At 39.2% G+C, this 24,474-nt stretch overlaps 2 protein-coding genes across 2 annotated transcripts; both read right to left on the bottom strand.

Annotated features, from left to right (window-relative positions):
* Positions 1 to 5: 5 nt before the first annotated feature.
* On the bottom strand, positions 6 to 13,345 carry LOC131787941 (polycystin-1-like protein 2). The gene is made up of 16 exons (XM_059105016.2): positions 13,328 to 13,345; positions 12,550 to 12,605; positions 11,873 to 12,015; positions 10,690 to 11,449; positions 9,728 to 10,124; positions 9,312 to 9,509; positions 8,821 to 8,991; positions 7,494 to 7,619; positions 6,856 to 7,053; positions 6,423 to 6,674; positions 5,947 to 6,219; positions 5,041 to 5,484; positions 4,486 to 4,722; positions 2,758 to 4,197; positions 2,223 to 2,391; positions 6 to 1,991 (listed from the first exon to the last, which is right to left on the bottom strand). Exons 1-16 carry the CDS (start codon positions 13,343 to 13,345, stop codon positions 46 to 48), a joined length of 6,828 nt encoding a protein of 2,275 aa, XP_058960999.2. The 3' UTR covers positions 6 to 45.
* A 705-nt stretch (positions 13,346 to 14,050) lies between these two features.
* On the bottom strand, positions 14,051 to 18,139 carry LOC131787942 (mucin-2-like). Its single transcript, XM_059105017.2, has one exon. It carries the CDS (start codon positions 18,137 to 18,139, stop codon positions 14,051 to 14,053), a length of 4,089 nt encoding a protein of 1,362 aa, XP_058961000.2.
* Between the last annotated feature and the right edge of the window lie 6,335 nt (positions 18,140 to 24,474).

Raw genomic sequence — 24,474 nt, forward strand, 5'->3', positions numbered from 1 at the left:
ATTTTGGATTTTCGGAAAGTGTCGTTGTCTTCTGAAAACCCGCATTCAAAGGAACGAGTAGTATTTATAGATCAAAGAGTTCGACGGCCTCGGCCTGACCCTTTTACTTCTTTTAGTTGCCAAAGTTGATCGGAGTTGTTCACGAAGCTCCATACCCCTCAAGTGATACGGCAACGGACGCGAAAATTCTCTTCTTCGAAGAAGGTCTAACGTTTCATCGTCAGAGGTATCTACCGGTTCACCTCTTGTCTTGTCGATCCCGGATATTGGCGAAGATAACGGTGTTGTCAATGAAGAAATGGCAATGTCATCGAGTGAAGAAGTGTCATCTGGACCACGTATACTAGAACAGTCGTCGTAGTTCATATTCATTAGAAGTAAAAACCGGATTATAAAAAGAAGCTCTTCATCTCGTTGCACTTCGTCCATTGCAAGTTTCTCGATTAAATCAGACATTCTCCCCAACATCCTCTCTTGCGCTAAGGACTTCATGATAAACAAGCTTGATGTGACACATTTTAGTTTTTGAATTGCTCTTTTTCGTGTCTCTACATCAGCCATTGTTGCCGGTCTCTCGCACTCAAATCGAACCACGTTCGCTCTTCTTTCAGCATCGTTCTCCTCTTTTAATTTGGAAATTCGCAGTTGTTTGCGTCTCGCCATATGACGAAGTCTTTGAGAGTAGACGACTACAGATGTTAATGTTAGTTTTCCATGTGGGACATTTTCCTGAGGTACTGGATGTTCATTGTCATTTTCTCGTTCAGTTTCTTTATTAAACCCTAAAAGTTCACGTAGTCTTTCCAATATAAAGTCGTGCATTTCAAAGTCTTTCGACTGTTTGTCCGTATTTTCTCTGATGTCCTCATAAGAATCATTTAGAATGGCAACAAAAAAGTTGACGAAAATGAACGACATAAGAGTAAGGAAAGAAAATCCAAACAGGGGACCTAGAACTCGATTCGCTCGTCGCAGTTCTTCCAAGTCCATTTTTCCGCCGAGGCACATGACAAATTCGGAAAACACCGTTCTTTGAAACGATGAATAACGCAGCATGTACTCACCAAAAGCTAGTCTACCAAACTGAGCATATGAGAAGATAATAATGGCAAATATCACAGAGTATGACATGAGTAATCCTCTTGATAAACGAAGTGATGACATCATTATGCTGACGTGTGGATTAAACCGGATCATGCGCAGAAGTTTCACAGTTGTTGTGAAAACCGTCAGAGCTAAAACGGAATTCTCTGCGTGGTTCCAGTCAACGGCCTCCCCGAAACTTACAGAAGCAAAAGGGTTTTTCTTTACTTTTACGACACTTTTCAGAACCATTTGTGATTTTAAAACATAGAAAACTACCACCAGAAAAGAAAAAATGATTTGCAAAATCTGCACCCAATTCCATGCATTTCGGAAATAAGAACATTTCTGCTTAAAGATATTATAAACCTCTTTTAGCACAAAGAAGATTACCATGAGGATGAACAGTAACTGACAAATCAGGTAGAACCGGTGGAAACCAGTTTCCGTGCTCGTCACTAGAAGCGTGTCGATCTTTGCGAAAGGATTACCGTACCCAGTGGGGAGTACTTCGTAATGATATGTCGATATGCTGATGTATCCTGTGTTTGGATTGTAAATGGAGAATTCAAGTAACACTGCGCGGGTCTGGCGGTCGACCCAGTCGTATTGTCTCAAGTTAGTAATAATTCTGTCAGCAGTGAGTTTACTATAACCTAAATCTGCTATGTATCCACCTCCATCATAAACGTGAAAGAAACCCCAGCTTGGCGAGTTCTGGATCTTTTCCTTTTTCACGTAACGCCATGGGGCCGGGCAAAGATCTGAAAAGTTAGCCCACGAAACCGAGCCTGTAAATGGCATCCATCCAGGTAGATGAAAATGAGTTCTGTCCTCTTCGTTGATGTTGTAGAAGTCATTGCAGTGCTTTACTACCTCTTGTAACTGCTCCGGGATCAAGCAAGAATCTATAACAGCAACACCAGGAAAAATTAGCAACGTTGGTTGTGGTTCAACGATGGCTCCTAAAACGTTTTCTTCGAGAACATTGTCTTTATTGGACAGTACTAGTTAATTTAAAATATGCAACCGAAATAAAAACCAGAAAATGCAAATTTCTATTTCTTTTACTGAGAGAGCGATTTGTGATATACATCCTTACATAGCTGTTTTGGAGTTGATTAGACTAACTGACTTGCCTTTCTGTACTCTCAGCTGCCTTAAACGGGGCACTCCCAGGAGAATGGACATCTTGTCACCAATGTACTCTTGCTCTTTGACTTTCTCATCATTGTACCACTTACCAGCATAAATGCCATTCACAAACTGACGATTCAGCCAAGTCCAAAAGATCCTGGGGTCTTTGGCCTGAAGAAGAACCGAAAGAGCTCACATAATGATTTACTTCTCTTCACTTTATTCGAATGACCGTCGGTGCAGTTTGTTGCATTTGTGAGATCCAGTTTGTACGAAACCGAGTGTCCAATTGCTGACACGTGGCAATCAACCGAGGCATAAAAGGCTACTATACTTTATTAATTTTGAAGCTCCACTTACATTAGGAGCACCGGTATTACTCTGGTGATCTTCGTACCGAAATGTTGATGTCCTAGCATAATTATGCTTAATTTAGGTTATTTTTTTAATGGGACTGAGGAGAAAACCCGCACAGAGACTCAGGACTAAGCAAAGTTCGTTAAATTCCTCTTTGTTTTAGCTTTGTTGAATACTTACCAATGAATAATTGCTGAAGGTGTCTTTTAGATTCTTAGTCATGAGATATCCATGGTAACTTCTGTTACCGTAACAAACGATTGTTAGTAGCAGTAAGAACAGTAGATACACCACAAGTTCTCTACCAAAGGAATACATCTTTGCCTCCTTTACTCTGTATTCTCTGGCTTGTTCAAGCGCAGCTTCCTCCGGGATTTCAGCTGTTCTACCTTGAGTGTCACATGCAACTTCTGTTTCCAAAGAAGATAATTGTGCAGTTGTCTCGTGGTTTTTAACATGACGAAAGTCAGCGTCATTACGGTTGCTAAGGAAACATGCAGCTAGAACCATGAGAAGAACTATTTTGATTGGCTGAAGAACGAACAGATCCTCAGTGAAAGAAACTAACATAGAGGACAACCACTGGTTTGCAATGTCTTTTCCCCACATTAAGCTGAAGAAAAAAGTAAAGCACGCAGATACAGACACAGTAGCAAGGCTTAGAAACCAAGCAATGTAGATACAGAAATGAGGACAAATGAAGTCCTTTTTGGTTTTGCCCCACGTTCGTTCTCGTGTTCTTGTCCAGAAGGAAGTATTACTTTTCGATGCAGCTTTTACGCCGCTTGTGTCCTCTTCGCAGCCTAAGGAAGAATAACTGTTGCGTCGCACAGGCTCAGGCGTATCTTCCCGCTTGGTCACAACTGTATTAGAAGGTTTTTTCGCGCTATTTTTGAATAATGACGTGATGAGCAAGTTCACAGGAGTAACTATCAGAGCACTCTCAATGCCCACCACAATCTGCCTCCAGCTGAACTTCAATGGACCAATCTGTATGGTAGGATCTTCTGTCTTTTCAGTCCTGTAGAAAAGAGCATTTGCAAGCATGGCAGACAGAAGTAGACACAAACAACATGTAGCTCGTTGCACGCGTGTGAATTTGTTCCCCGGTGGCTTGGTTACAACAGAGAGCCACAAATGTCCCTCAGAAAAACTCTCTGAGCCTCGTGAGTTAAGAAAGTGTTTAAAAGTTTTCATCTCTCGACGAGAGAGAGGTGTTAAAATCCTGTCAATTTTACCGTCTCCTTTTTCTAAAGCCAGCCAACTGTTGCTTATAAATGTCCATTTCTTCCCTGTTTGGCGGTCCTTCACAACAGCATGGCTGAAATACCAAGAAGGACTCTTTCCTGAGTTGTCATGCCAAACACGGATGTATTGCACAATGCCTAGTGACATTGGTAAATGAATAACAAATCTATCGTCGTTTCCGCGGGCCAAAATTTTCCTGGAGTTGATCATGTCCTTTTGTAATATTATGGGTTGACTCTCCGCCTCGCTTCCATGAATGACAATGGCGACATTAGCATCCGTCCCAGACTCTCTCCAGACTCCCGTTACCACGGTCAAATCGTAACCGTAAGAGGCCTCCTGGGTCAAAGTTAAATGGAACGCCGGGCCTCCCTGTGGAAAAGCATAAATAATAACGATAATTGAAAAAAAATAACTTCAGGGAGTCAAAGAGAAATTCGCCTTTTCGTATGAAAGCACAAAATGTAAGTTGGAAGTATGAAAAGATGATTTCATAAAGGTGAGGAGGCGTATCGTCATAATATTGCTAGGTGTTACTTCATAGATCAAATGACCCTTGCATATCGAGTAAATATTGAAGACGTAATTTAGCACAAAAAAATATTTCGTGAGAATTAATATTTGAGACTTTGAATTCAGTTTACAAAAACAAGGAGCTACCTTAGCTTGATCTCGTTTATCGGCTTTCCTTGCGAATATGACCACAAGCAAATACAACAAGAGCACAATGATTATCGCACAAAGGACAGCAATGTTTCCAGTTTGGTCGAGTCGTCCGAGTTCTGTAAACACGACATCAAAATCCAACGTGTTAGGCATCACCAGGACACCTCCTCCAAATGACGTTAAGTGGTTACACAGGCAGTGTAAGGATCCTAAATCAGATTTTGGTCCTACCTTAAATAAAAGACAAATAAACTGTAAAGATTTAAGTCAACTGCTCTTGTCCGTTATTCAAGTAGAGAAGATTACTATTCACAGCTAGGAAGATAACTTAATCAAATCTACGAAAGTGGTAACGTATTTTTAAAGACATTTGATCAGTTAAGAACACTAATCAATGAACTTCTCGAGTTCATTTAGCTCCTTCGACGAAATGTTATTAGGTACGTAAATTGCCTAAGAGATTACCAAACGTCAACCAAATAGAAAAAAGATTGTCGTATGAGAGGAAAGAAAAATGTCTGCAGCTGAATTTTTTTCTAAAACTCTTACTCTACATCCTGTCGACAACCAGTGTTCTTCTCTGCTGTCCCAAAAGACGCAACTCTCCTCCAAAATGTTCATCGAGTAATTCATGTCTGTTCTTGAGTTGTAAACAGGCTTTATTGTCTTGTTCTCGGGTCTTGGAGGATCCTTAACTTCCACACACGACCTCTTCTGCCGACCACTTCCGAAGCATGATCGTTTCTTTCGTCCCTGAGGTCTAACGCTGCCTCCTTCGTATAATATACCGATGTAGTATTTACCCGCCTCACCGATTAATTCATGGTACAAGACAACATCGTAAGCGTCCTCGCTGCAACCACGCTGAGAAGCCTGAGGAGATATGGAACACGACTCATCGGGGATTCTCTTGGTTAGGTCGTATTCTGTGACAGTTGGCCGCCGACCTTGTCGCACAAACACCCTAAAGATGGTGGGTCTTTCTGGTGTGATCTGAAAACAGATTTTACTACTGATTACCCTGGCAGAATGATTTTGCTATGTGAACTTTTTATCGAAATTTCCAAGAGATGGATCAGCTTAATGCAAGTCATACTTACACGTAGCTCACTGGTTAGGGTGTTGCATTATTGATCAAAATTTGTGAACAATTTTGTGCTTTTTGCTACGTTTTAAGTATTTTATTTCTTTTTTTATGAATTTTTCTAAGGTTCTATCAGACTTTTCCAGCTTGGTTCATCTTTAATTTCAGAGCCTACTGTTTTTTTTTATCTTTTGATCCCACCGAATTTATTTTTAATTCGCGTGTTCAGTCGTCATATGCATCAATTTGTCCAAAGCTCAAATAAGACCAGGACTGTGGCCAGCCAACCAACCATGCAACCGACCAATCAAGCGGCTTACGTACGTGTGTCCGAAAGATTCTGAATAAACGTTTTAGACAACATTACTTACTCGAAGCCGTAGAGCATTCCCCCCTACACCTGGTGAGTTTATTTCATGGTATTGCATTTTCCCCTCACTGCTGGGCTTCACAAAGAACGAAACTCTTTTCTCCGGAGTAAATCTCACTTTCCGTGGAATCTTGATCTCTATATCCTCTCTGCTGTCTTTGACTGTTAAAGGTTCTCCTTCGTCATCTTTAAGGTTCAAACTAAGGACATGAGAATCCCTGACAACAGCTGAACTGTTATCCCAAGTGAAAGGATTAAAAGCACTCATCGTCAACTGTAAAAAGACACGACTATTGTGAATACATATTATTCAGCATTTACACTATGCAGTTCTGGTGCGAGATGGCGTTTACGAAAGCATTCTGAGTATGTGTAAACCCAGAGAAAATATTAAAGTAAAGTTTAAAGTTCTAGAGACGCCCCGCTTTTTGTCTTATACAGGACTAACTACATTCAAGGAAACCAATGCAAGCTTACCACGCTATCTATATATTTAGGAGTTGTCGCTATGTCATCAATTATGGCAGCAAGAGGAAATTTAAATCCTGCCTTATCATCGTCTGTGAAGTCTGCACTGGTTCCCCTTGATCTGGAGCTCATTCGGCTTAGTTCCATGTTGATGGACTTAGTATCAATACGGCGAGGTTCTTGATCCACCGTCATCTTTGACAACAGAGCTGTTGCAACGTCATCAATGAGTTTCTCCGTATCTCTGGAGATGTTTTCACTCTGCAATATTAGATTTAAAAAATGCTTGCAGGTGCCAAGATATTACCTTAAATGGTTTAACTTGTTCCAAAATGATCTATTTGACCTTCTGATCAGGTTCTCAAGAAAACATTGTTTTCATGATGTCAGTCACATTTTTCTGGGATAGAACGCATACAGATTCGGTAAGTTCGAAACTAACCTTAGATCGTACGTCCGCTGGCTCCTTTGTTTGACTGACAACATTAGCTTTCTGGGCAGTGGAATGGAGAAGATTTCCGAGGCTCAGTACCAGGTTCTCTCCTCCTTCCTTAACTAAGACATATTCTGAAGCATAATCCTCTGTCGTCTTACTCGAAAGTAGTGACGTCATAGAGGTGAGTGTTTTCAGTGCAAGTTTCTGGTGAAAAGCAAAATGCGTTTTTTTGTCAAAAGTTTCGAATTATGCCCTTGAAAGTTTGATCGTCAGTTGAGGAATAGCACTGAAACGGGACCGCGTGTTTAGAATAAAAAATTGAAATGTTATTACATCGATGTACTAAAGAATATATCGCGTGTAGTAAGTAAGTGGTCATCTTCATCCAAACGATACATACTGTTAGAAAAAATTGTCTAAATTAAGTCCTAGAACATTCTAGAACAGTTCTATATAGAACTGTCTAGAACCCGAAGTCATCCAGCCGTGACCTTCTTGTGTAAGAACATTCTGGAACGTTCTCTTTCGAATGTAATTACTCAGGTTTACTCGGGTTCTTAATTTTGTTCTTTAGAGAAGTTTCTAGATCCTTGAACTTTAGTCTAGGAACAACCCTGCTCTACATTGACACTCGTAACACATACCTGAGTGTCGAATGTCACCTCGCTGGGTTCCAGTGTTGCTCGTGCAATAACTGACGTCACCTGAGTCAAAGACTGTAAATTGCCAACTTGTATCTCTGACACAGTCTTCACAACAGAATCTTTAATCTGTAGGAATAAGTCAAATGGCTCTTTTAACCTACTTTTGATCCTTTTTACAGATTGCTCTGACTGTTACATAATGTTACATCATGGTTTTATCGGAGATTTTCATTCTCACCAATACGTGTGATCAAGCAAATACAAGGTTCAAGCAGGATCATTTAACAAAAAAGAGGGAACGGGTTGAGGTCAGAAAGCAAAACCTTCGGCGCAAAGAAGAACTTAGAACTCCAAATAAGATTTTTTTATCCTTCAGTATTTCACAGTATTTCACCGCTAATGATTATTCGCCAGTTCGTAAGGGAAGTTAATGAATGAAGGGAGTAAGTTTCTAGAGAAACTGTGGTGGTAAGTCGGTGAGAGAGTATAAGGCCTAGTTCAAACGTCGATCTTTACATGTACCGAACCTAATTACAATTTGGGTCGACTCGAATAATTAAGAGCGGCAGTTGATTCAAACGTCGATCCGAATTTAGTTGATCCTAATTGCAAAACCGAACATAACTCCATAGTAGTCAGCGGTTAATGCCTACCAAAATGGCGGAAAAAACAAGAGGAGCACGAGCACGAGCCTTCCTCCTTTCCCGCCATATTGTTTGAATGGTTCGAAGGCTTTCGCGCATGGCACGTAAGCGAACTTTCTTGAATTGTGGGTAAAACATAATTATTTTAACGTATGTATAATGTATGCATTAAGTTCGGTACATGTAAAGTACGACGTATGAATCAATGCCGATCTTTTACCGTTCTATCCGACTAGCCGAGTCGGATAGAACGGCACTGTCGATCCGAATACAAATCTGCCGATCCTAATTGATTCAAACGTCGATCTTTACATGTACTTAATAGAAACGTTAGGTTCGGTACATGTAAAGATCGACGTTTGAACTAGGCCTAAGTATTATCAACTGAGTTGAAAACCTAAATTGGCCACCGTAAAGAGTTTAAAAGCTGGCGTTTCGAGTGTTAGCCCTTCGTCAGCTCTTCGTTAGTCCTTCGTTAGCCCCTCGTCAACCCTTCGTTAGCCCTTCGCTCTGACGAAAGGCTAACGCTCAAAACGTCAACTTTTGAACTCTTTACGGTAGCTGATTTACGTTATCAACTCAGTTGATAATACTAAATTACACCGTAGGGGAGGTGATCCCCTTCTCCCATGAATTTATGAATCGTCGGTGATCAAATGTGTGGGTGTTAATGTATAACCTACAGCAATCTTTTCCTGGGCAGTAGTTGACTTTCTCTGTTCAGCGCTCTCTAGCACGGCATTTGCTAGTTGTGTGGCGCCACGGACATCTCCTAATTGGACTAGTTTCTTGAACTCACTGTTGTTGCCGACGGTTAGTTCGCTGAGACTCTCACCAGCGGGCGCAGGTTTAACCTGGGTAACGTTAAAGACGGTGAAGAATGAAATCTATAGCACTATCACTGAGTACTTCTTGAATTTTTTTTGAGGCCAAATTGTAGGAATTTATGACGCGTAGTAATAGGAACTTAAAGCGCTAATCCCATTGACGCATTAAAATTTCAAGACACTTACAGGATACTATAAAAGTTAAAAGATAACATCAATCAGAGGCTAATTTCTCATTTTCTACAATGGGTGAAAAATGGTACGCAATTCTTGACTTTGTTTTAGTCTGTCCTTCGTTGTCTGTGGCGTACCAAAAAACAAATTTTCCAAAATATCAGAGCATTTACCTCTATTTCAAGAAGGGTGGTATTTGCAGCAGAAAAACTGTCAGACACCATTACTTCAAAATATATCGTATAATTATCTTGTTTCTTCCCCGGAGGTAGCACTGTCCTGACAAGACTTTCTGAGCCGTATGAAATTACTGTGTACAGGCCATTCTCGGTTTTGTAATGGTATTGGTACGTAATTGGTTTATCTCGGTCCTACACAGAAAAAGATATGGAGAAAGAAGAATAATAAGTTCACTTTCCTCGCCTTGAAAACCGAACAGATTTAAAATTTAGGCGAAACAAAGCTTGACTTGAAATGGTCAAATTCTTGCATACATAATTAATTAGACAAATGTCATCTACTACTGTTGGAAGGTGACTCCTTTTCCTCGAACGTTCTGATCATTTCGCTTTATTTCCAATATTCTCACCTGCCAATTTCTGCATTCAAAGATAAACTGCGTTTTCAAAGCCTCTCCTTTTGTTGGTGTCACGCTGCAAGATCCATGTTGAGGTGGGGCGTTAATTCTGAACTGGTAAGTGGCATATCCTGGGGGTTCACCCTGTTGTGAAACTTCGACTTTCAATTGATAAAAGTGGCCTGGCGGTAGCTCTCCTAGTTGGTTCTTCTTTATGACGATGCCAGTGGAATTTAGATTAGTTTCTGCTTTGTCAGTCAGCTGCTTGTCATTGACCTCAACGCCACTGGAATTAACAACGTTTAATTGCCAGTGGTATTTTGCACTCTTACAAGGATCACCACTGCACTCGGTGGTCAAACTGATTCGCGTCGACTCACTTGCAATCTTATCACAGTTGATGAGGCACCTGCAGTGGAAGAAGAGATATGGAAGCTCAGTTTGAAATTCCTTACCTTGAAACAAGACGGGTTGTTTAATTATGTACCCTGTGTCTGATGAGGTGAATGGATCTATGATAATTAAGGGGTTGTTCAGTAAGGTCACGTACAGGTGACAAGGTAAATGGTATGTTAAAGCCCATAGATGCTCACTTAGCGAAAAGAGGACTAATGTTTGGTCAAGAATAGCAAAAATAGGTGAAATAAGTTATTAAGTTAGCAGACGTGTATATCTGTTTGGTCTTTTTAAGGCCTCTTCTCATTAGCATGGCACAGTTAACATGATAACATTTGCTCTACACACACAGAGAGAGATGCACAGATTCAATCGTGCGCTAATCCCTCCACGTGGTTGCTGTCGCCATGATTATTCAGCCGACCTGTTAGTCAGTCACATACCTCTCTTGAGTTTGTGAGAGGAGCGTTTACACTCTCCCCGAAGAGCAGATTGATATCAAACCAATAACCTCTAGGCCTATGGTTCAGTGCTTTAAATTTCCTTTTGGCTGATTACTTTTAACTACCATTAATTACCTAATTATAACGTTCGGCGGGCTACCGCTGACAATCTTGATTTCTTGCACAAAGTCGTCCTCTCGGTCATCCTTCGTTACCACAAGTTTGACGTCATAGGACATATCTACAGTCATTTGAAATGTTTCTAATGTCACCACCGTTAAATTAGAAATTAGTTTCCCAACACCCGTCCCAAAACAACCGCCTCCTCCTGGGCCCGAGGAAGCTGTAATCACTGGAACCAAAGCCAGAGGGCCGGTGGGAAAAGTTTCTTCTCGTCTTTTACATAGCCACGTGAACTGCATGGAGGAGTAGTTACCAGGCTCCACGTCTGGGTCCCTAGTTGCTGAAGCATCCAAAGTGATGACACTTCCCTTTCCCCGAGTGACTTTGTTTCCTCCTAATATATCGGCTATTATTGGAGATTTCGTGATGCTAAAAAATCCTAAAGTACTGCTTACTGCCGGTGGGTTACTTTCAAGGGCTGCTTTAAAACCCACAAAATAAAGGCCATAACCAAGCTGTCGCTTTTGCAAGTTCCATTCTGTAGTTTTTGAGTTCAACGTGGTTGTCGTTTCGATGATAGTGTCATTTGATTGGTCCACACTATACTTGGATAAACGCCACTCAAACAGCAGCTTTTGTGGTGGATTACAGTTTGTTTTATTCACAAATGTTTGCACGATGAAATCTTTGGAGCGAAGAATTTGAACCATCTCGTTCTCTTTCCATCTTGGAAGATTCAGTATACTAACATCAGGAAGCTGACAGGTTTCATCTTAGCATAGAAGGCAAAAGTAAGTCATGACATCGACAACAAAACTTATTGCAGTATCAATTATGAAAATAACAACAGCAGCAATAATGATATTCAATCGGTATTGACAAATTTTCAATGATTAAATCATTAAATGCAAAACAAGAACTAAACTTAATTACTTTGGCATTGGAGGTGAGAAATGAAGGATTAAAATCTACGTTAGTTAGTGCATAAGGGTAGTTGAGAATAGCGAGTGAGTTGTTTTGAAGGCCCCAACCGGCCTCCTTTTCCGAAGAAAAGCTGGGCTTTCCTTGGAAATTTTTTGGGTTTAAAACAGTGCAGTTGCCTTTTCCTGCATTTTGAGGTCTATTCCAATTTGTAATGTCGTCAATTTGAACCCACATATTTCTTTTTCTTACAAATAAAGCTCCCTTTTCTCACCTTCAGCCCTCCAGAAAATTCCAATCAACTTTATGCTTCCGATTCTGCCAGTTTGGTTAAAGTTGTGCAATGCTCTTTCGACATTTGTGATGTTATTTCTGTCGTTTACAGTCAAAACAGTGGTAACTTCCACACTTCCCGGTCTTTCAAAGAAAGCGGAAAAAATAGTATTGATCAGAAGAAAAAAATTCTCGTTTTGTCAACGTGTCGGTTGATGTCTTTCATAAACTCTTTTCATTTTGAAAAAATTCAAATTTTTAGGAAATGGTTAGAAATGTTTTTATCACTGAAAGGTTTTTTAAAATTGAAGTGTTTTGATTTCTTAAGGACACTAGTAATTCTGGGAAATGGACAAAAACAATGAATTAATGAGATAAACCGAGTCCTATGGTTAGTAAGTTAGAGACTCAGGTAGGTAATGACAATATACACAAGAAACTATAATAAATCCTAAAACTGATACTTTTATCGTCACATATCACGTTAATTAATCATTGATAAAAAAACGTGTTTCCATAAGTGCGGTGCTCGTCATCAGTAACACCATGATAATCATAAAGTATCTTGAAGTCATCCTTAGATCCGTTCTCGGTAATATTTTTAGGTAAAATATTGCGAAGATGTTGCTATATTCAATTGAGCGCATATAGGCCATGTGAAAGGGAGTAGATGCTTACCTTATAAATAATAGAGTTACATCTGTGACACTATATTGTCCGAGTTTCGCAGTGAACTGCAAAGAAGAAAGAAAAGCTGGTTATCCTGCTGTCAATCATACCAAAAACATTACAATAAATGTATTCAAGTCTGTCCACAAGTGAACCGGGAAGGCATGACACGTGCCATCTCACTGATTTCTTTCAAACTTTCACAGTTTATGATGGTCACTAAGTTTTTCGAGAATTCAGAGTGGTTCGGGCTCCCGGCCCATCCCTGGGTTATAAGAGCCCCTGCATCAAATCCGGGGGTAAAAGGCCGTTGTGTTCTGGCCTTGATCCCGAAATCGGGGGTACTTGCAACACTTCCTTCCAAAAATTGCAAACTCCTCAACGCATTACAGCCAAAGTCCCTCGCAAACTGATTTAACTAACTTAGAATAGCCTCCTTGGAGGAAAGTTACGATAGACTTCTCTACTCTACCCTTCACGGTTAAATGTAACAGGAACAACTGTCCTGTAATGTACCCAAAATTCGATGGATTCCTTTTCAAAGTTTCTCACAGAAAAAAAATTATGCTGCATTAAGTAAAATTATGAAAGGCATATAAAGCGTTTCATTTGTGTCATAAACATTTGGCAAACGTCGCTGTCAACTGACGACGTCCATTACTCAATTTGACATCTGTGAGGGAAATAATAAAACAAAAGTGAAGCGAGGAATCCCAGCGTGAAACCCTATTGATATGTTTTTACTTTACATCACGTTACATGATGAACCGTTGAGGGGTTGCCTTACCTCGGTAATAAGCTCCATCTCGAAGTTTTTATACACTTCCGAGTCTTTGTTCAGGAGATTGAGGTCGAAATTGTACTGTTCCCTCCGAAAGGCAAATCGCACGCCTGCTGTGGAGCGGAGATAAACCAGCAATTTTCATATGCGCGTGTTTCACCGATAATGGCTCATGAGATACGGTTGAAATCAGTGCATTGAAATTCGAAACGCGAACGTGCCCGCTTCTTATCATGATATCAGTTTATCACACCCGTGAAACTTTCTCCTAAGTTTTAAATGCTATGATGTTATCATTTGTCCCTTTTGGAAGCCTTCGCTAGTCTACTTTATAAATAGAAACGTTACCATAGGGGGACTTCCGCGCGACATTTTGTTAGGAAAAGTGTTTCCCTTGCCCTGGATCTTTCTTTCTGTAAAACCGGACAGAAACGTAAGTACTGATAACTTTCTGAAGGAGACACCTCTCTCAATACGGTCCTAGTAGTTGCCAACTTCGCAAAAAAGGTCATAAGCCGTTTTACAAAGCTATTTAATAGTGCTCCTAAAATCTTAATGACCACTGTCTCAGCACGATAGAATCTGCAAGTAAAAAAGCATGACTTCATCATCGGCTGTGTAGTAAGACCTTGAATCAGTTTAATTATGAGAGTATTATCGGCTGCGAGAATGAATTGATTTTTAAGTCACTCGGATACCTAGCTGAATAGCAAATAAATATGAAACAAATCATAGGTCGATACCTGTGTCTGATGGAGAAGAGTTAGTCATCGGTTGTGGTGCCAAAGTTGGTATCGGCGTTGAGGTCACTTGAGGTGTTGCACTTGCAATTAGTTTTGTTTGTTCTTCTGAGGGTTTTTGTACCACTTGAGTTATAGCTGTGGGTTGAACGGTTAAATTTTGTTGAAGACGTAATGTCGTCGGTTGCACAGATGAATTACCCTGTGGATTCAAAGTTGGTATCGGCGATGAAGTCACTTGAGTTGTTGCATTTGTAGTTAGTTTTGTTTGTTCTTCTGAGGGTTTTTGAACCACTTCACTTGTAGCTGTGGGTTGAACGGTTACATTGTGTTGAAGACGTTGTGTTGTCACTTGTTCGGATGAATTTGCCTGTGGATCTAAAGTTGGTATCGGAGATGAAGTCACTTGAGGTGTTGCACTTGCAGTTAGTTTTGTTTGTTCTTCTGAGGGACTTTGTACCACTTGAGTTGTAGCTGTGGGTTCAACGGTTAAATTGTGTTGAAGACGTAATGTCGTCGGTTGTACAGATAAATTTGCTTGTGGGTCCAAAGTTGGTATCGGCCATGAAGTCACTTGAGTTGTTGTGTTTGCACTTAGTTTTGTTTGTTCTTCTGAGGGTTTTTGAACCACTTCACTTGTAGCTGTGGGTTGAACGGTTACATTGTGTTGAAGACGTTGTGTTGTCACTTGTTCGGATGAATTTGCCTGTGGATCTAAAGTTGGTATCGGAGATGAAGTCACTTGAGGTGTTGCGCTTGCAGTTAATTTTGTTTGTTCTTCTGAGGGTTTTTGTACCCCTTGAGTTGTAGCTGTGGGTTCAACGGTTAAATTGTGTTGAAGACGTAATGTCGTCGGTTGTACAGATAAATTTGCTTGTGGGTCCAAACTTGGTATCGGCCATGAAGTCACTTGAGTTGTTGTGTTTTCACTTAGTTTTGTTTGTTCTTCTAAGAGGTTTTGAACCACTTGAGTTGTAGCTGTGGGTTCAACGGTTAAATTGTGTTCAAGACGTAATGTCATCGGTTGTACAGATGAATTTGCCTGTGGATTCAAACTTGGTACTGGCGATAAATTCACTCTAGTTGTTGCTCTTGCAGTTAGTTTTGTTTGTTCTTCTGAGGGTTTTTGTATCACTTGAGTTGTAGCTGTGGGTATAAAGGTTACATTGTGTTGAAGACGTTGTGTTATCACTTGTACGGATGAATTTGCCTGTGGATCCAAACTTGGTATCGGCGATGAAGTCACTTGAGGTGTTGCATTTGCAGTTAGTTTTGTTTGTTCCTTTGAGGGTTCTTGAACCACTTCACTTGTAGCTGTGGGTTCAACGGTTAAATAGTGTTCAAGACGTAATGTCGTCGGTTGTACAGATAAATTTGCTTGTGGGTCCAAAGGTGGTATCGGCGATGAAGTCACTTGAGTTGTTGTGTTTGCAGTTAGTTTTGTTTGTTCTTCTGAGGGTTTTTGAACCACTTCACTTGTAGCTGTGGGTTGAACGGTTACATTGTGTTGAAGACGTTGTGTTGTCACTTGTTCGGATGAATTTGCCTGTGGATCTAAAGTTGGTATCGGAGATGAAGTCACTTGAGGTGTTGCACTTGCAGTTAGTTTTGTTTGTTCTTCTGAGGGACTTTGTACCACTTGAGTTGTAGCTGTGGGTTCAACGGTTAAATTGTGTTGAAGACGTAATGTCGTCGGTTGTACAGATAAATTTGCTTGTGGGTCCAAAGTTGGTATCGGCCATGAAGTCACTTGAGTTGTTGTGTTTGCACTTAGTTTTGTTTGTTCTTCTGAGGGTTTTTGAACCACTTCACTTGTAGCTGTGGGTTGAACGGTTACATTGTGTTGAAGACGTTGTGTTGTCACTTGTTCGGATGAATTTGCCTGTGGATCTAAAGTTGGTATCGGAGATGAAGTCACTTGAGGTGTTGCGCTTGCAGTTAATTTTGTTTGTTCTTCTGAGGGTTTTTGTACCACTTGAGTTGTAGCTGTGGGTTCAACGGTTAAATTGTGTTGAAGACGTAATGTCGTCGGTTGTACAGATAAATTTGCTTGTGGGTCCAAACTTGGTATTGGCCATGAAGTCACTTGAGTTGTTGTGTTTTCACTTAGTTTTGTTTGTTCTTCTAAGAGGTTTTGAACCACTTGAGTTGTAGCTGTGGGTTCAACGGTTAAATTGTGTTCAAGACGTAATGTCATCGGTTGTACAGATGAATTTGCCTGTGGATTCAAACTTGGTACTGGCGATAAATTCACTCTAGTTGTTGCTCTTGCAGTTAGTTTTGTTTGTTCTTCTGAGGGTTTTTGTATCACTTGAGGTGTAGCTGTGGGTATAAAGGTTACATTGTGTTGAAGACGTTGTGTTATCACTTGTACGGATGAATTTGCCTGTGGATCCAAACTTGGTATCGGCGATGAAGTCACTTGAGTTGTTGCATTTGCAGTTAGTTTTGTTTGTTCTTTTGAGGGTTTTTGAACCACTTCACTTGTAGCTGTGGGTTCAACGGTTAAATTGTGTTGAAGACGTAATGTCGTCGGTTGTACAGATAAATTTGCTTGTGGGTCCAAAGGTGGTATCGGCGATGAAGTCACTTGAGTTGTTGTGTTTGCACTTAGTTTTGTTTGTTCTTCTGAGGGTTTTTGAACCACTTCACTTGTAGCTGTGGGTTGAACGGTTACATTGTGTTGAAGACGTTGTGTTGTCACTTGTTCGGATGAATTTGCCTGTGGATCTAAAGTTGGTATCGGAGATGAAGTCACTTGAGGTGTTGCACTTGCAGTTAGTTTTGTTTGTTCTTCTGAGGGACTTTGTACCAATTGAGTTGTAGCTGTGGGTTCAACGCTTAAATTGTGTTGAAGACGTAATGTCGTCGGTTGTACAGATAAATTTGCTTCTGGGTCCAAACTTGGTATCGGCCATGAAGTCACTTGAGTTGTTGTGTTTGCACTTAGTTTTGTTTGTTCTTCTAAGAGGTTTTGAACCACTTGAGTTGTAGCTGTGGGTTCAACGGTTAAATTGTGTTCAAGACGTAATGTCATCGGTTGTACAGATGAATTTGCCTGTGGATTCAAACTTGGTACTGGCGATAAATTCACTCTAGTTGTTGCTCTTGCAGTTAGTTTTGTTTGTTCTTCTGAGGGTTTTTGTATCACTTGAGTTGTAGCTGTGGGTATAAAGGTTACATTGTGTTGAAGACGTTGTGTTATCACTTGTACGGATGAATTTGCCTGTGGATCCAAACTTGGTATCGGCGATGAAGTCACTTGAGGTGTTGCGCTTGCAGTTAGTTTTGTTTGTTCTTCTGAGGGTTCTTGAACCACTTCACTTGTAGCTGTGGGTTCAACGGTTAAATAGTGTTCAAGACGTAATGTCGTCGGTTGTACAGATAAATTTGCTTGTGGGTCCAAAGTTGGTATCGGCCATGAAGTCACTTGAGTTGTTGTGTTTGCAGTTAGTTTTGTTTGTTCTTCTGAGGGTTTTTGAACCACTTCACTTGTAGCTGTGGGTTGAACGGTTACATTGTGTTGAAGACGTTGTGTTGTCACTTGTTCGGATGAATTTGCCTGTGGATCTAAAGTTGGTATCGGAGATGAAGTCACTTGAGGTGTTGCGCTTGCAGTTAATTTTGTTTGTTCTTCTGAGGGTTTTTGTACCACTTGAGTTGTAGCTGTGGGTTCAACGGTTAAATTGTGTTGAAGACGTAATGTTGTCGGTTGTACGAATGAATTTGCTAGTGGATCCAAAGTTGGTATCGACGATGAAGTCACTTGAGGTGTTGCACTTGCAGTGAGTTTTGTTTGCTCTTCTGAGGGACTTTGTACCACTTCAGTTGAAGCTGTGGGTTGAACGGTTAAATTGTGTTGAAGACGTAATGTCGTTGGTTGTACGAATGAATTTGACTGTGGATCCAAAGTTGGCATTTGCGTTGAATTCACTTGGAGCATTGGCTCCTGGTTGGATTTAGACGACGAAACTGATTTAGATTCAGTCTCATTCTGAGGGGAAGTCTGATGAAATTCCTTCGATAAGAAAATTACAAAGATGATAACATATTCGACTGATTTGATTTTAGGAACCATTATTTCTTTATGCTGAAGGTGACCAGTACACTGAGCTTGAACTCTCTGAAACGCAAAATACGTAAATTAGAGTTAAAAAGAAAGTTTTTATTACCCACGCAATGACATCATAAATAAATAATGAGAATAGAAGGCATTTGCACTAAAGGTTATTGTGGACCTTCAAATGTGTGTTACGGAGAATGGATAATACGCACTCCGCTTTTGATAGAACCCTGAAAAGCACGTTAACCGTGAAACGGCCAAATACTTTATCGTTAATAGCAAATTAGTGGACAAAAGGGAACTTGCAAATTTTTGTATTATTTACCCTGCTGGTGAATGAGAGAATTATTGGTAAACACAATGTGAATTCTAAGTTATGGGCTTAATAATTTAACTCACTTATCTGTAAAAAACTGCTCTGACACGTTTTAAAAACACAGAACGCCTCGTTCAAAGAAACCACTTTTCAAAGACAGAAAGCCTTCCGTTTATCTTATTTCCCTCTACAATTAATTGTTTTGAATAATGACGATAAAATCTCTAACTTAATGGCAGATCTCGCCCCGAGTTTGCAGTGTCAACCAATAACTCACCCGCTATTACGTCTTTTCACCAAATCGGAACGCGCCAAAACTCTTCCGCTTAGACTATCGAATAAGTTGTATTTGCTATTCATTAACATTTCAGCGTCTTTACTTCGCTGCTTGACAACATCAGAAAAGAAAACGTTTTCAAACAGTCTTACTATATAGGGTCATGTAGAGATTTGTCTTAAAAGACACGAGAAAGGAAGAAATAGGATCATGACATTTTTCAAAATACTATACGAAGCAGTTGTCACGTTACATGATGAATACTTTTCTAATTCTGTTGTTTTACCGGCTTTTATTTTCCCAGCTTCGTGTAATTAAGGACGGTCAAATTGAAAATTACAGACATTCTATTTGGCGTTTACTCAGAGGAAAGGCATCACAACAGTTTTGCAAGGGAAGTAATGTTAATGAACACCGCCTTACTGTCAGTCTTATCACTTGTTTGCTAAGTTGATGGAGTAAACTGACTTTAGGCAGCGCCCCTTTTCCAAGAGAGTCAATTTTCGTTGATTCATCAAAACAGCATGTGTGTGCGCAAAAAAGCAATTATCGATTTTATTGAAGCCTAAAAACCTGATGTTGCCGGATTGATAAAACATACCACTGTGCAACTTAATTTTTCGATTACCAACGTCACGTTTACGAGTATACCATCGACGTCAGAAAGTCCGATAGACTTGAATTTTTCGCTGACGCTAAATCATCCGCGTAAAGTGAGAACATATTAGAATTATTGGCAAGGAAGTTTGCTAACGGATGATGTCTTAACTTGGGCGGTTTAAGACATTCAGAAAAATTGTGGAATCAACAAGCTTTCTTTTTCTGGCAAATAATGCCATAATTTTACTGACTATAAAGATTGTATTCCTTGAGACAGAAGTAGATTACAATAAAAAATGTTACGTATTGTGCCTGTTGTGTTACTACATCTCATGCTGCTGGAGGAAAAACAGTCTGAAATGTGTTTGTATTGTTATAATTACCTAAGGTAATGGAAAGTTCGCTGACTGGCGCATCTCAGCGAATAAATTTCACCTGCCATTACTCACCTCAATTTCAAAGAGGAGTGAAACAGTCAGGTAACGAGACACACTGAGATCGCTTACTTGCATAAGAATAAAAAAAGAGAAGATTTCTAGCCGTGTGTCTGCGGTGCTTTACAACACTCTGAATTTCTTTCTATCATGTTTCTATTCTGTTTTTAGATGAAGAAGCCAAAAGTATTTTGTTAACATCATTGTGAGGCTATAACGAATTTCTCAGTATCAATTTTTGTCGTTAGTTTCAAACTGTATCGTTCCTTAAAAATGTGAACAAAATGCTTTGCACACAAACCGCCATAAAGACTTAAAAAAGGATAAGGAAGTAACTTGAAACTGCGAAACCTAAGATCACAACTGAGATAAAGCGGCAATAATTTATAGAAAATACTTTAGCTTATTCGCAGAGAGCACCCGCTTTTGCTTGCTTTGATATTCCAATTAAACAAGCCCCAGAAAGCTTCATCAGTTTGTTGAGTCAGCTGAGGAACGCTCCCGTCCAAATATAATACATGAATTTTGCGAATGGTGAATGAAAAGCTTTCAGAACTTTTTCCTCCGATAAAACTGATTTCGAAATGACTCAAAACCACAAAACGATACGTATAATTTCTATTGTAACAAGTACATGGATTCTAACTTTTTCTCTAGATTTGTGTTTGTGTATATCTTTATTGCCATCTACCATTTACATGTTATTGCGTTTTTGATCATCTTGACATGAAAATTACCGATGAAGAGAGCTTAACTAGTAAATCTGATTAATAACAAAAACCTAAATAACGTGACAAGCGCGTATGAAAAAATCTACAAGGTCTTGTCAATAAATGTAGTAATTTTTTTATTTTAGATCGAAGATATTAATAAACACCCATAATTGAACTGTAAGATAGAAATGTAAAATTTACTGATAATCCTTATCAAAGAAGGCAAGATGTATCATATTTTCCGCTCATACGCTGTTTATTTCAATGTACTGAACTTTCCAGGTTGCATATAAACCTAAACTTCTAAACAGCAGTCTTACTATGCTTATATCAGTGTTCTGCTCTCGAGTAATTAATCAGAGACTTCTATTTTGGAACTGTTTGCAAAATTTTGAAGAGTACACAACAAAAATTATAAAATGAAAGCGTCGGGAAATTTTAATAACAAAGAGTTTGTTAATCGATATCATTAAGATTTGGAACAAAACGTTACGACAGGAGAAGTGTTTTGGCAAAAAAACAATTCACGATACAAAGTGTAATCATTAGTGTTAAAATTTAAACATATTTTTATTTATAATAACAATCGATTAACTTTTGATGGTGATGAAAGGAATAGAATAAATGGCGTCGGTTCGTTGTTCTTTCGTGACAGGATCCTTAGGTTTGGCGAAAAAATGCCCCAAAGTCTGAAAAAAAAAAAAAAAAAAAAAAAAAAAAAACCGTTTCAGACTTTGGGGCATATTTTCGCCAAACCTAAGGATCCTGTCACGAAAGAACAACGAACCGACGCCATTTATTCTATTCCTTGCAATGACTCCGACAACGAATACATCGGACAGACCAAACGCCAGTTTGGTACACGGTTAAAAGAGCACCAAAAAGCGGTTTTTCTTTGCAAAAAGGAAAATTCAGCTTTATCGGAGCATACTTGCCTAACCAACCATACAATTGGGTGGGATAATTCTAAAATTATCACCACTAATCGGCGTTAGCACCAGCGCCTTTGTTTGGAGGCTTGGCATATTAACTCCGCTCACGCTCCTTTAAATCGTGACGATGGCGGTTTGCTTCCTGACGCCTATTTACACCTCGTCAGAAAAAAGGCCACTATTTAGTGATCATATAAAAGGACCTCTTGTTGCAGCGTTTAGATCACCCCCGATGAAGGCACTAGACAGGAGTGTCGAAACGTTGGGTCTATGAATTGTAACTTCTTCGGTTACATTAATTAAATCTGCAAACCAGTGTAGCATCAAACTATGTCTGATTGTCTACCTGGTTGCTGTGTGAACTTTAATATATTAAATTTCAATAAGTTAGCTAATGGCCTTGATTAATTGGCATGCTGATAATTTTCGTGCAATTAATCTTAGTATTTATATATCATCATTTCATTCCCTTAAATGACAACTTTCTCTTTTTTGCTCCGTTCACGAACCTTTTTCCTTTCCATTTCACAGTCAAAAATCTGGCAAAAAAAGAAAAGTGCTTCTACAAACAATGACAAGTTCAATGGATCGAATATTCGAAGTGTTGTGACAAAGTGATTTTAATGAACTTTCTCTCGTTGGGGTAATGTGTGAATTTGGCAAAATTCTATAACTGACCCTTACTGTGGTTACAGTTCACGGTGGTTCATGTCACTGGACGACTTTTGTGATCTGGCAGTGCAAGCTGCTTGTAATCTTGGAAGCCATAACCGTTATAAGGTTCGTGTAAACTGGCGGGATTGGTGGTGCGTCACAAAATTCTCGCATTAAAATTTTTTTTCAATTTATGTATCGATATTAAAAGAAGTATATTTGATCGATGGGGTTTTGGTCCGAATCTAAAAAAGTTACCCACGAAAGGGTAAAAACGCAAAGCCTATCCCAAAAAAAGAATTAGTATTCCGTAAAAAAGAAAGGATTTGAAGTTAATTATTTTACTTGCATCATTTTTGAAACACCGCCATCAAGAAAAAGATTTGGACTGTATAAAGCAAAACTGCCAGTTTTGGAGATTCAAACAAATAATGGTAAACTATGCGTTTATTTCACTTACTTTTACGCCTTGACTTTCACTAGAGACTGTCTTGTTGTAAGAAACATTCTTCTTCCACCGACACCGCAAAGCAGGGTATCAACGATATACAGTTAGTAGCAGTACGAGGGAATCCCATCTAAATATATGAGGCTGGACGGTCAATGCTTATGTACCCGAAAAGATAATAAAATCATGGATTTGCCTTACCTTGATGAATATGTTATCGATCTTTAAATTACCTAGTGTGATAAATATCACACAGCAGCTTGTGTCACTGCGGTCACAACTACATAACAGATCAATTACTTAATAGGATACGAATAATGAATTCTGACTTGAGTCACTTGAAACAATAATTATTGTAGAGAATTTAAATGATGAAAGTCGTGCCAAAAGCAAAATTTCCACCTGTTTTTGAAGAGAACAAAATAGGGAATTAAAAATGGAAACCCCCGAAATGCTTCCATAGCGACATAGAAATAAGAAATTACCTTGGATCGATGTGTACTGAGGGAATCTTAAAAATTTTTAAAGAAAAAAGTTAAGCCGACGGTGCTTCATATTGTTGTTAGAATCTACCCACAGACGCTTATGACTAAAACGTTTTTCCTATGGAAGCTCAAAGGAAAAATTATTTGTCAACATGGAAAACAGAAATTAAGAAAAAGAAATTACACATGTACCTTTAATTTAGATTCATATTCGTGTCTCGTGAAATTAAGGACACTTTTCCCTCTTGTAAGTTGTCTGTTATATCAAAATTTATTTCAATGACTGTGAATGCATTTTATGAATGTCATATCGTTTATTCGTCACTTCCCAGGTTTATTACGAACCAGAAAATGACCAGCTCCCAGTTGGCTTGTTGGCTCAGTTGGCAGAGCACTGCACCGGTATCGCAGAGGTCATGGGTTCAACTCCTGAACAAGCCTTAGCTTTTTTCTTTCTTTGTTTTCACTACTGCTTCAGTGGTATGTCCATGACTGCGAAAATCACTCTCATCCTTAAAATTTGTTTCATTACAAATTATCTGGCATGGAACATAACATGTAGTAGTGAGGGGAGGGTCGCACTTTTGTCAGTCACCGAAAGGTGGGGGGTCAGGACTTTTTTTTTTTATTAAAACGCAAGGGAGGGCCAACATTTTTTTTTTTAAGAAAAAAAATACCAAATGTGAAATAATACGTTCCTTTATTTCTACCGTGCGAAGGGAGACAATGGCTGCGAAGTTAATGACGCAAGTAACTAACACGCAACTGACGTGTTAAAAGGCCAGTGCTTTTGTTTTAGCGTGTGAGCGTGCCTGTGCGTGCGTTCACCTAATTCTCCGAAATCCCGTGGGTCACATTTGGTCACTGCTTATTTTGATGTACAATTTTTGCGCGGTTTTTTGCCTTTTAGTTCATTTTTTCATTTTTATTGTATCTTAACATTGTATTTTATCATATTGTATTGTATTTTATTTTTATCTGAAGTTTTTTCGTGGCTTTTTAAGTAAGGTCATTCATAGCTCTTGGTAATCATTCAAGAACCTTCATTGTTACTAAGAATGCGGTGTAAACTTGAATCTCATGATAATAGCTTAGGAGGTTTTTTTTTTCAATTATTGTGGGTGTGAAAAAGTAATAAGTTTGAAAGGAATTATTTCTTTTGATCAACGTCTTCCTGAAAAGTGTAAACGTTTCACGTGGTACTCTCTTTGTGATTTCCTAATTTCCTGATTTCCAAAATTTACGAGGATGTCACGTTATGTTTGCACGCCTGATACTGAAAGGGAAATTTTTCTTAATTGTTAAATTAAACCACCTGTGGCCACAGAGTGGTATCTGTATTCTCGAATCAAGTTGTTGAGAAAAAGACTGTGTCAAGGAAATCTGTAATTATGAATTTTAATCATGACATAAAGTTTATTAATTATTGATGACAAATTTAGGAGGAGTGTTTTGCATTACGGCTGTGAAAATGTTGTTTTTTTAATGGCC

Source organism: Pocillopora verrucosa, chromosome 8, assembly GCF_036669915.1.
Source record: "Pocillopora verrucosa isolate sample1 chromosome 8, ASM3666991v2, whole genome shotgun sequence".
Classification (NCBI taxonomy): domain Eukaryota; kingdom Metazoa; phylum Cnidaria; class Anthozoa; order Scleractinia; family Pocilloporidae; genus Pocillopora; species Pocillopora verrucosa.

What these genes read in the sequence shown, in the direction of transcription:
- LOC131787942 (XM_059105017.2), bottom strand. Translation starts at nt 18,139, where the DNA reads ATGGTTCCTAAAATCAAATCAGTCGAATATGTTATCATCTTTGTAATT.
- LOC131787941 (XM_059105016.2), bottom strand. An exon ending in CCACCCTTCTTGAAATAGAG is followed by an intron (nt 8,992 to 9,311) that starts GTAAATGCTCTG and finishes AACGTTACCCAG; the next exon opens with GTTAAACCTGCGCCCGCTGG. An exon ending in CAGCGGACGTACGATCTAAG is followed by an intron (nt 6,675 to 6,855) that starts GTTAGTTTCGAA and finishes CTAATATTGCAG; the next exon opens with AGTGAAAACATCTCCAGAGA.